The sequence below is a fragment of the Dermacentor andersoni genome, chromosome 11, assembly GCF_023375885.2.
Source record: "Dermacentor andersoni chromosome 11, qqDerAnde1_hic_scaffold, whole genome shotgun sequence".
In the NCBI taxonomy this organism is placed as follows: Eukaryota; Metazoa; Arthropoda; class Arachnida; order Ixodida; family Ixodidae; genus Dermacentor; species Dermacentor andersoni.
The window spans coordinates 108,745,885-108,758,387 of NC_092824.1; the positions used below are offsets into that span (position 1 = coordinate 108,745,885).

Below are 12,503 nucleotides of genomic sequence, written 5' to 3' on the forward strand. Positions count from 1 at the left end.
CCAAAAAGAATGCAAATCGCTAAAGTGAGTGTTTTATTTAAAAAGGGAGACTGAAATGATATTCAAAATTATAGGCCTGTATCCATATTGCCTATGTTTTCTAAGGGTTCGGAAAAAATCTTACATCACCTATAATATCACCTGCCCAATTTGGCTTCAGAAAGCTTAACTCCACCGAATATGCACTGTTAGAACAAAAGGAATTCATTTTATCCCAGTTTGAAGAAAGAAAACTTGTGCTTGGCGTCTATGTGGATTTTAGCAAAGCATTTGATAATATTCACCATTTAAAGGGACACTAAAGCGAAACAATAAATCAGTTTAGACTAATGCAGCATTGTTTGAGAACCCTGCATTTCAAAAAGATAGTTTGATTATTAGATGAGAAAATTAAGTTCCAAGTATCAGTATTTGAATTTCGCGCCGAAACCCTAGCGCCGGTACGTCAGCGTGACGTCAGCGATTCCAAAGTATGTTTTCGCATTTGGGCCGCGTTTGCTGAATAAAGGTTCCCGAAACTTGCAATGTTTAATATTTGGTTCCTTTAGAACACAATGTAGTCAATCTGTACTACTATATATAATTAGTAGGCCCTAGAAGATGCCATCAAAATCCAAGACGTCACAGCCCCCAGGTGCGGGAACTTAAGTAGGTGTCGCCACCCGTATTTCGTTTTTGCGCTTTTTCTGGCTTACCAAACGTCTTATCGTTGTAAGAGTGGTGTTTTTTGTGTTGTAGAACGGTAATTTACTGATGCAGAAGAAATCGTTTTTCACTTTAGTGTCCCTTTAACATTGATTGAAAAACTTGATAGCTATGGCATTTGAGTTCATTGTTTAGCACTAATTAAATCTTACCTAGCAAGCAGAATGCAATTTGTTCAGATAGATATGCATTGCTCAAGTATGAAGTCAATTTCAAAAGGAGTTCTGCAGGGAAGTGTTTTGGGGCCCCTTCTTTTTAACGCCTATATCAGTGATGTAACGAATATTTACCTAAACGTGAAATATGTCCTGTATGCTGATGACATCAGTATATTTGTTTCAGGAACAAACTTTACAACTGTAGAGTATGAAACGAACCTCATGCACTCTAAGCTGAGGGACTGGTCAATAATGAACCAATTAGAAATAAATACAAAAAACCAAAGCTGTGCTCTTTAGGCCTAAAAATAAGCCAGCGAGTTCAAATATTAAAATTATGTACAGGGAAAAAACTTTAAGTTTAAACAATATGCTTTGGGACGAACATATTGACGCAGTCTCAATCCAGTTATCTAGGGTCATTCGCATGACGTGGAAATGTAAATCACTGTTGCCGTTTAAAGTTTAAACTTCTCATTTATAACTCGCTTTTTTATTGATACCTCTATTATTGCTTATTGGTTTGGGGCACAACTACTTTTGGTAATTTGCATAAATTACTTGTCTTGCAAAAGAAGTTTGTTCGGCTGCTCTTTAATGTCCTGTACTATAAACTTATTTCAGAAAGCCAACATAATTTCTGTGCCAACGTTATACTAGTACAAGTTAACAACTGCATTTAGCTGGGAAGTAAAACTGAACTGCTCCTTTCTACGAGAAATTGCCAACCTTGAACTCAATGACAAATTTTATGTTACTTGTCATAAAAAGATATGGCAGGTGGTCACACCCAGAAAAAATTATTTAAGGGAAAAGCTGTCGTACGCAATGCCAATGCTTCTAAATAAATATAATAATCTAGGCGTTGATGTCACACAAATAACGGCCCAACAACTGAGAGACTTGTATGTGCAGGATTTTTAAATTACATCCTCTCGGCTAGTATGTAGATAAAGTGTGTATATATATGTAGCTTTGCTCAAAACCCACAGAGGCCGAATCCGCCGCAGCTGGGCCTCGTGTTGCAACAGAGGCAACGAGCCGGACAGGGAGCGCGGTCGCGTCAGGCCAGGAACCAGTGGCATTCTTCGCATCACCAGCAACAACAGAGTGCTCAAGCAGAGGGTAAGCTTGCTGGCTGAGGCCATCTTGGCTTCGGTCTCCGGTGTCTTGAAAATGCGGAGCTCATAAAGGATAGCTAACCTGCAATTCCAAGAGGAATGAATGTCTGTTTTTCCTGCAACGAGATCTTTCAGCAGCCTTTTGTATCTCTGCTTTCTCATTTTGAGCAAGGCGCAGGGCACTACAAACAGTACTAATGCCAGCCACTGCAACACCAGCCCGGATGAGTCATAATGGTGTGTTTTGCAGCAGTTTTGGTGGGCTCTTGCCCTGGGGGGGGCTAAAAATTATGCTGGTGTAGCTAGTGAGCATTGCTGGTATTATCATCTTCTTGTCTTGGTGTAAGAAGTACCGACGCACACAGCAGAATTGTAGCGTGTGCTGGAATGTTTGAGTTGGTTCATCATGGGGCTGCATTGGTCGCATTCCAAATATCGCAAGTTTCGTACCATGTTCATCGTTGACCTCTTTGTCATTCTTGCCCATCGTCTCGGGCAATGCTGAGCCACCCACTAGGTGCTAGAAATCAACAAAAATTTATAAATTTCAATTAATTTGAAGTCTATTGAAGAAGCCAGTATCACCTAAAAAAGTGTAGAACCTTTCCTCCATCTTGCAGACTTTCACAGAAATATTTTACCACATTCGTCTGTCAAGCGCATAAGTGGTTTATCTGCTTAAGTTAAAGTGGGGTGTAAAGGTATTTGCAATATGCATATATAGCATATGCATATATAGCATATGCATATAGCAACAGTATTTTGGTCTGTGTTGTGATATGAAAGGGCGTGTAATTAAAATGTGCATTACTGTTAACAGTCTGTGGCCTTTGTCGCGTATTGCTCCGTCTTTCATCAATAAAAATTCTGTGTCAGGTGCGTCCCTTTTTCGAAGCCAATGCAGTGCCATTTCAAAGAACTGTTATTGATGATGGGTTGTCTTCCATTTGTCAAGCACTGGTTTAGTAAAGTACTATAACTTACATGGCGTTCTATACCTTACTCTTCAAAACAGCAGCAGGACTTGGGTTCTTTGTTCAAATACATTCCAAAAATTGGTCTTCACAAAACCCTTTAGCCAAAGTTTGCTTCGTGATTAGAATGCTCTGAACTTTTTACCATTGCCTGACCCGAAAATACGATCAGAATTACTCGTACGTCAAAACCAAATCTTTTTCTACTCCTCTTTGGAATAGTTTATTCCACTTTCTCCTTCCTATGCAGAGTAGATTGTGAGCAATCATATGTATATCAGCTACAATCCCTGCCTTCCATGGAGACTTACCAAGACTTTTCCTTTTTCTGTGTTAATTACTAACCACTGCCTGTGAATCTTTGGCCTTGTTTAGAAACTTGCCTTTATGTTATATACAATGACAATAAGGATAAGAATGATGACAATGACCAACATGCGAAACATGCTCCTCGTAGGCTTTCCCTTGTGTGGGCGCCCTCCCATTTTTCTTTCGGCAATAAAAAAATTGGCTCGCCATCCCGCCCCAGCGAAAGTGGATGTCCATCAAAGCTGTTGAAAACCACCAATATGATTGCTGAGGGGAGTATGCAATGCTTTATTGCTTTAGAGTAATTGATAGCAATGGTAATGTAGAGTAATGGGAGAAATGGTAATTTTTGACAGCACCCAGCCACCCACAGTGGTGCTGCAAGATTGAAATTGGTTACTAGGCTGCTTTGTTTATATACAAAAGGCTAAGAATGTCACTCCCCATGTCGCCAAGCTGCTATCAGTACGGTAGCTTGCACAACAGTAATCTTCACCAGAAAATGTATATGGCGAGCGCTACGTGCTTCGCATTGTTAGCCTTATCATCAACTATGTGGTTCCGATTATTGTATTGTTACGGGGAGAAAATATACGTATTTACAATATATACAGTAACAAGGTTCTAGCTCGGTAGTCGGGCTAACACCAGCTACTGATCGTTGAGACACTTCGACCTCCTCTTCACCTCCCAACATCCTTTTGTCCACAGCGGCACAAACTCGTACATGACATTAACCACCGACGGCAGAAGCATCCTCTCGATGCTTCCTGGGGTGCCGAATCAGTATGCGAGTTGTGGGGCTTTAGTCACGAAACGTGCATGATATCAGTTCCTGATGGGGTAGAAGACGGTGAAGTCAAAGGTTATATCTTATATGTGAGGCTGGTGACTTGGGGGAAAATTCGGTGTGGCCTGACGTATCGCGGCAGCAGTTTTTTGCAAAGGCCGATGCGACGGGAGGGTAACTAAAGCAGTACAAGTGACCCAGGGCTGAAATGAATGTGCCGACGACGACTGTCGTAACGGTGCTTTTGGATAGTTTGAGACGCCAGAAGACGGTCACGGGCAATGCGACGTGCTGTGGCTGCGCGAACAATGGCGTCGTGAGCATAGAACATGGTAGAGGTGGCATTGGAAGGCAGCAGCAAGTCAAGAGGCAGGAATGGGTCACGGTGATCTAGTAGCAGATAGCACGGAGTATAACCAGTTATATCGTGACGCAACGAATTGTATGCAAACGTCATGAAGGCTAAGGTGCAGTCCCAATCCCGGCGATCATGAGACATGTCCATGGAGAGCATGTTCTTGAGTGTACAGTTGAGATGCTTGGTCGTTTGCCTGTGGGTGGTAAGAATCGTGAACTTGTGGGACGTGGAGCAAGAGCGAATAAGGTCGTCAACAACCTTAGAAAGAAAACAGCGGCCTCTATCAGTGAGTAGCTGATGTGGGGCACCATGATATAGGATCACCTCATGAAGGAGAAAATCGGCCAGATCAGTTATGCAGCTCGTAGGAAGGGCCCGCGTTATAGTATAACGCGTGGTATAGTCCGTCGCAGTGGCCACCCACTTGTTGCCTGAGGATGAAGTTGGAAACGGGCCAAGGAGGCCCAGGCCGACGCGGTAAAATGGCTCGCTGGGGATATCTATAGGCCGAAGGTGCCCAACGGGAGACAATGGAGGCTTCTTGCAGCGTTGGCAAAGTTCGCAGGCAGCGACATAGCTTCGAACAAAGCAATATAGCCCAGGCCAGAAAAATCGCCTGCGCACATGGTCATACGTACGGGAGACACCCAAATGACCAGCAGTGGGCACATTGTTTAACTGCGAGAGAATTGTCGAGCACAGATGCTGGGGAACAACGAGAAGCAGTTCAGCACCACGTGGATTCATATTGCGTTGGTATAAGGTCCTGTGCAGGTGAACAAACATACGGACAAAAACATCCGGTTGCTCTGAAGGAAGGCGTTCGATGATGGATCGCAAATATGGGTCACGACGCTGCTCGTCGGCGATGCGTGAGAAGTTGGAGATGACAAAACACAGGTATCTGGATCGGTTTCACTGCCATCGGGAGGGTCGACAGGATAGCGGGAGAGGCACTCGGAGGCCTTATGTAGCCGCCCAGATTTGTAGGACACGGGAAAGGTGTACTCTTGCAGGCGAAAAGTGCAGCGGCCAAGACGCCCAGTCAGGTCTCTGAGTGAAGATAGCCAACATAAGGCATGATGATCTGTCACGACGCTGAAATGCCAACCAAACAGGTAAGGGCGCAACTTAGCAATGGACCAAACAAGGGCCAAGCATTCACATTTTGTTATGGAGTAGCTGCGTTCTGGTACTGAAAGAAGACTGTTAGCATACACGATCTCGCAATGGGTGTCCCGCTGTCGTTGGGACAAGATAGTGCCAATGCCATGGCAACTGACATCAGTGCAAACTTCTGTGTAGGCATGAGGATCAAAATGACCCAACACGGGTGGATTGATAAGGCGACTGATAAGCACTGAAAATGCTGCAGCCTGGCCGGGTCCCCAATGAAAAGTGTTCTTTTTGAGGAGGTCTGTGAGAGGATGAGCGATTTCGGCAAAGTTCTGGATAAATCACCAAAATTAAGAACACAGCTCTAGGAAACTTCAGACATCAGTAGAAGAACACGGAACTGTTAACTCACCAACTGCACAAACTTTATCAGGATCAGGCTGGATGCCAGCAGAATCAACCAAGTGACCAAGTACTTGTATTTGGTGGTGGCCGAAATGGCATTTTTCAGAATTGATTTGTAGGCCAGCTCATTGAAAAACAGCAAGGATAGCTGAGAGTCGGTGGAGGTGGCTCTCAAACGTCGGTGAAAAAACTATCGCGTAATCAAGGTAGCAGAGGCATGTGGTCCATTTGAATCCGCGCAGAAGAGAGCCAATCATGCGCTCGAAGCTAGCAGGGACATTGCACATTCTGAATGGCATCACTTTAAATTGGTAGAGGCCATCTGGGGTGACGAAGGCAGTCTTTTCGCGATCTCGTTCATCCACTGCGATTTGGCAGTAGCCAGAACACAAATCAATCGACAAAAAATAACTGGCACCGTGTAAGCAGTACAGCGCGTCATCAATACGCGGAAGCGCATACACGTCCGTTTTGGTATCCTATTGAGGTGACGATAATTGATACAAAATCTCCAGGTATTGTCTTTCTTTTTAACCAAAACGACAGGTGACACTCATGGACTTCAGGAAGGCTCGATAATGTTTCTGGAGAGCATTTTGCCCACTTCTGTTTGGATGACTTGGCGTTTAGCCGCAGACACACAGTAGGGCCACCAGTGTATAGGAGAAGCATCGCCAGTGTGGATTGGATGGGTGACGACACGGGTTCGACCTAGTGGGCGATTGACAAAATCAAAGATGTCTTCATAGGACATGAGAATGCGGCCAAGGGCGTCGGCGTAAGCAGGTCGTAAATAAGTAGCTATCGTTGGTGTAAACTTGTTGTTGCATGAAGTAGGAGGGGCAGAAGCTGCAGCACTGTCAAATCGTGGTTCGGGCGTAAGAGCAGCTACTCCAGTCTTCCAAAGGGGACAGCACAGCAAGAGATATCCTCAGGAAGCACTTGCAGACACGAACCAAAGTTCAGAAAAAGCCACGCTTGATTGTTGACAAGAGTAGTTTACAAGAGGGCTTGGTAGTGCTAGTTGACGGGCCAGGAGGACGTCGCAAAGTGGGGACACCACGTAAGGACCATCTCGATGTGGTGAAGAAGGCGACATGAGGACGTAAGTCGCAGCATCAGGTTGCAGTCGAACAAATTCAGTAGAACGAAGTTTGGACTTGTGGTCATTGGTCGGGTCGGCAAAGTAATGGGGCAGTTTAAGACGAAGGGTGCCGGTTGCAGTCAATAAGTGCTGAATGGGGAGTCAGAAAGTAGATTCCAAGAATTGCTTCGTGGGGACACTCAGCCAGTACAGTGAACAGGACTAACACTGGATGGCCGGCAACGGTAACACGGGCGGCGCACATTCCCATCATGGCTGTTGTACTGCCATTAGCTACCCGGATGGCAGGCGACTAGGCAGGTGTCAGGACTTTATGGAGATGGCTACGAAGATCTGATCACACAACCGACACCTGAGCGCCAGTATCGATGAGGGCTTGACCGGGTACATCAACAAAAATTTCAACAAGGTTCGGTTGAGCAGCAGGGGTCAGCAGAGGTTTTGCAGCTTCACCTCTGGGGGCTGCATTGCTTAGTTTCCAGAGAAGCGGCCCGCGTAGGACGGGGATGAGGGACGTCGAGGTGTAAGCGAATGGGACTGATGGCATTGCGGCGAGGGCGAGCGGCTAGTGGTGTGTCCCCGAGAGGGAAGGCAGTTATGATATGGCTCAGAGAGGGGCGACAGAGGCAAAGGGTCTCGGTCGAAGCGGCGATCACCATATGGCCGTGGCAAGGAGTACCAGCGGCTACTACAGCAATAGTGGGAGATGTGACCGACCCGGGAGCAAGAAAAGCAAATTGGCATGTGATCCGGTGTTCGCCACTCAGAGGGGTTCCGTTATTGATTCGGGAACGACTGTCAAGGTGCAGCAGAGGCAATGACAGGAGCGGTAGGGGTGGTACGTGGGCGGACAGCAGACTGGATGTCCATGTTTGCAGTTTCTTGGCGGAAAACAGCTTGAATGAGCGAGATGGTCATGTTGTCATGTGTATGGATCAGGCAGTGAGAACTTGAAGCCATAGCCTCAAGTTCGTGACGGATGACCTGTGTCAAGCTTGGCGTTGTAGGCGGATGTGACGCCGCAAGGTCATGCATTATGTAACGCCAGAGGGTTGTTGCAGGAGGAAGTGTCGGCCGTATTCAGAAGTTAGTCGAAGCATTGCGCGATGCGTTTGCTCTTTGTTTTCAGAAAATTCTGGCAATCCGTAATGATGGACTCACTTCTTGATCAGTTCCTGCAAAGCAGGGGGTTGAACGCATCGTCCGCGATGCCTTTCAATATGTGTCCTACCTTATTGGCCTCCAGCATGTCCGTGTCCACTTTACAGCAGAGAGCCAGAACTTCTTGAATATATGCGACGTACGATTCGGTTGATGTCTGAGCACGAGATGTTAGCTTTTGCTTGGCCTCCATTTGATGTCCACAGGTCTTCTGAAAAGATAGCATAGCTTTTCCTTGCAGGAATCCCAGCTTCTAATGTCGGCTTCATGCGTCTCGAACCATACCTTCGCGGTTCCTCTCAAGTAAAAGATCACGTTGGCCAGCAAAAGTGGGGCGTCCCATTTGTTGTGCTTACCGACGCGCTCATAGGACGTCAGCCAGTCTTCGATGTCGACCTTGCCAGTGCCGATGAAGATTCCCAGGTGACGTAGCTGGGTTAGCACTACTTCCGCTGGTGTCTGAGCCACGGAGGCAGCGTCAGTAGCCATAAAAGCGGAACCGATGTGACGCCCGCTGCGAAGATTCAAGGCCAGCTTGTGGTGAGAGTACCCCGCACATCCACCAAAATGTTACGCGGAGAAAATATATGTATTTACAATATATACAGTTACAAGGTTGTAGTTCAGTATAGTCTGGGTAACACCATCTGCCATTCGTTGATACGCTTCAACCTCCTCCCAATGTCCTTTTGTCCACAGCGGCACAAACTCATACGTGGCAGTATTGTGCTTGTTCTTTATTGAAATGTGTGATGTTCTGTATGTTGTATGCGTGATTTTAAAGAATATATGCACTGCTCACTTAACTTTGCTGACTGCTTGAAGCCTTACAGGACTTATGCCTAACGGAGGTACGAGCCACTTATCCTGACCCTGCATTGTCGCCGGGATTAGACTAGACTAGACTGACTAGAGGCTAACAGCTTTGCTATAAAACATATGGACTAGACCGACTAGAGGCAAACAGCTTCGCTATAAAACAACTGGACACTTCCCCATGTTCTGCAGGTCAAACAGGCCATCCCGGGCTTGCTCCCAAAGTGCCACATGAGGGGACTGCACCACCGGGGATCACCCAGACACAGTTCCAGAGGGTGCCACAGAACATGGGAACGGCAGGTCTCCAGATGGGAGCTGCCCCCAGCTCCTTTGTCCCGCCTATGGTCACGCCTCCGCGTTTTGTGGTAGCACCGCCCTTTCGCCCACCGGGGTCCCCGGGAGCCAACAGCCAGACGGCACCACACCCTGATGTTCAGACCTGCATGCTGGGGCTGCATCTACAGCAGCCAGCGCAACAGCTGTCGGAAGACATGGGACACCAGCGATATGGCCAGAGGGTGAGTGTGAATCAACATCATCATTGAAAGTCTACTAAAATTAGCTCCTTTGCAGCTCAAACCTTACTACAGAAATTAATATACTGAACTCTAATGAACAAGGAGAGCCAAGTTGCCTGATTTTTGCTAGTCACAATCATATAAAGCCAACAGACAATGACACCAATGAAAACATAGGATAAATTACTTGTTTTCAAGCGAAATTAAGGAATTGGTAAAAAAGGAAATGAAAGGGGGATTAAAAAGCAAACTGGTGGGAGGTGGGATACAAACACGTCTTCGCATTACACGCGCAATGCTCTGACCAACTGAGCTACTATGGCACTACTTTACCATCCACTTCCTCGGGTATTATGTGTATTAGGTGCAGGCCTGGGAATCCACCTAGTGGATTGTCGCTTTCGGCCGCTGCTGATTGGCTACGGCTGCTCGTCTCCTCTTCTCTCGTACAGCTGCATCCAATCAGCAGCGGCCGAAATGGACAGTCCACTAGGTGGACTCTTACAGAATAGCCCCTTGCACTGTCATTTTGTAAGCAATCTTTGCTCGCTTGTCGTGGTCAATGGGGTTGCATCAAGGTTAGCAGGACACCCAAAGGCTAATATTGAGAGAGGCTAAGGTTATAGGTTAGTGCCTCAAGGTGCCGAAGAAGTCACTTTTAAGAAGACAAGGTCGTGAGAAAATGATGCAAAGGTAGGAGAAAATTGATGTCACCACTGCAAGCATATGGCATGAGTGTCTAGTATGATGTAATGTCTCTTTTATGCTTGGTACATCATAGTCAACCAATTATAATACATAGATATTGTATGCTAACTAAATCGCGTTTGAAGATGAAACAATATGCACTACGAGAGTGTGGTGCCCACACTGTATGCACTGCAAGAGAATATTGCAGTTACCTCAGTCAGTGTTTCTTTTGTAATTGAGCCATCTCCTAGCATGAAACAACTAAGATTTTTAGATGGGTAAGCTAGAAATAGAACGCCCTTACAGATAGAAGTAAGCTTTCCTTTGCTTTTGCATTCAACCACAGTTGTCTGCAATGGGGAAGTTGCGAGACAAACAAGAATTTCTTTGTAGCCTATACATCCAGTCACAAACTTAGGCATAGGCTCGGTGCACTTTTGTGTGTACCTGCGATGTTGCAATGAAAATAATTTGTCCTAACCTCTTCGTTTAACAAGATTCTGATACTAGCTGTAAGCCAATCTACTCAGTAACTTGAAAACAGATGCCGCAGTAGTCTTTATTAAAGCGGTGTCATGCTACCGAAATTATAGCCTAACTGGAGGTGATGAAGTGCCATAACCTGAACATGCAGCCCTTGTTGCACTGTGTGCACTGCAGTGGTATTCTGGGAGAGCGCTGGACTCAGATTGTCACATTTCACTTATTTTCTATTTTCATAGTCGATGAGTAATGAAAGTGGCCGAAAATCTGCTGTTATTCACTCAAGAGATGCTGTTATGCAAGCATCACAACGCTTGCCTTTGCTTTCATTGCCAGCATCTCTCATATGTAGTACAGTTAAACCTCAATATAATGTAGTCGGTAAAGCAGGCAATTTGCTTAGTTATACCAAAATTTCGTTATATTAAAATTTGATCTCTTAATCAAATAGATACAATCGCCTGTGGATTTTTCATATGTGGAAGGTGTTGCAGAATTTTACCAATTATTGGGCTATCGGAATAGGGCAACTTCAACAAGAAAAAAAATAATTTCGTTGAATTTGAGAGGCGGTGACGAAAGATATGGTTTTATGCCGCGTCAACAATGTTTTCGAATTGGCGGTACGAAGTGAAGCATCCACTCTGCCCCCCCCCCCCCCCCCGCCTCCCCCCACACCCTGGGCTGATAGTTTCACTGGCAGTGTGACAACGCTATCATGAAATGCGCCGAAAGTTGGGAGCGAACACTTCGCTTGACTCTTGCATCAACGCTTTTCTGAAACTCGAGGTTACGCAACCTCCAGAACTAAAATGCGGGAAGACAACGCACATGATGCACCCCATCTCGGCACATTCTCTTTGCATACGCGGCAAACAACCTCTAAAACAGGACAACCGGGCTGCAAATGCACTCTGCCATTTTGACAACCATGCACAGCCATGGCCATACTAGAAGCAACCTCCCCCGCACTCACGCGCGCATGTTACTGCAAGCCCACCTTTCCCCTTACTCGCAGCCCTCATCAGGCCACCATCCTCCTCCCTTTCACTCGCACCCAAAGGGAACAGCAGATGGGGCAGGGTGGAATGTTATCGCACTTAAACTTTCTATGAAACATGATGCTGCTCCGCTTCGGCGGGTTGGTGAACAGTTGCGACGTGCAATTTGAGAGGTGTTTGCGGGTTATTTATTGTCCCGGTATTCCTTCGAGGTCGCAGGGAAACTTCATTACAGTGAAATCATATTATGTTGAAGATCTAAAACCACGGTTTAACTGTATGCACTATATCATTTTGCAATCTAAGAGTGCACCCTCTATCACCCACAAGTTCGCATATTTACACATGCTCTGTTTGCATAATAATTATAAGTACTGGATGGATACACAATCGAAGCTCGATATAATGACTATGGATATAATATAAAAAATTATTGAATATAACAAAGTAAATTTAAGATGTTTCTCATCTATATCATCGTGTAACAAATATTGCTTATAACAAATACTATCGGAATAACAGTGGTATTTTCATCTTAAGTCCAACATTGTTGCAATGAGCATCTTTCATAGTCTATGAGCAAAACATGAACAAGGTAAAAGCGGGAGCCAACGTTTCAACAAGTGGACTTGTCGAGACGTTGGCTCCCGCTTTTACCTTGTTCTCGTTTTGCTCATAGTCTTCAATTTCCATCTCCCGTCTTCCCTGTATCTTCCCTTGATTTCACGATCTGTGTGTGGTTGTACTTTCACACCACTTAAGCAAGTGACATCATTCATTTCAATCTGCC

The 12,503-nt window shown here is 45.5% G+C and overlaps 1 protein-coding gene across 3 annotated transcripts in view; it reads left to right on the forward strand.

The window, feature by feature from the left end:
• Positions 1-12,503, forward strand: part of LOC126539604 (uncharacterized) — a 34,262-nt gene that overhangs the window by 21,044 nt on the left and 715 nt on the right. For all 3 annotated transcript variants that reach the window (XM_055075380.2, XM_055075381.2, XM_055075382.2), the window contains 2 exons: positions 1,856-1,988; positions 9,211-9,539. In XM_055075380.2, the coding sequence (XP_054931355.1) occupies positions 1,856-1,988; positions 9,211-9,539 (462 nt within the window). The remainder of the gene's footprint in view (positions 1-1,855; positions 1,989-9,210; positions 9,540-12,503) is intronic.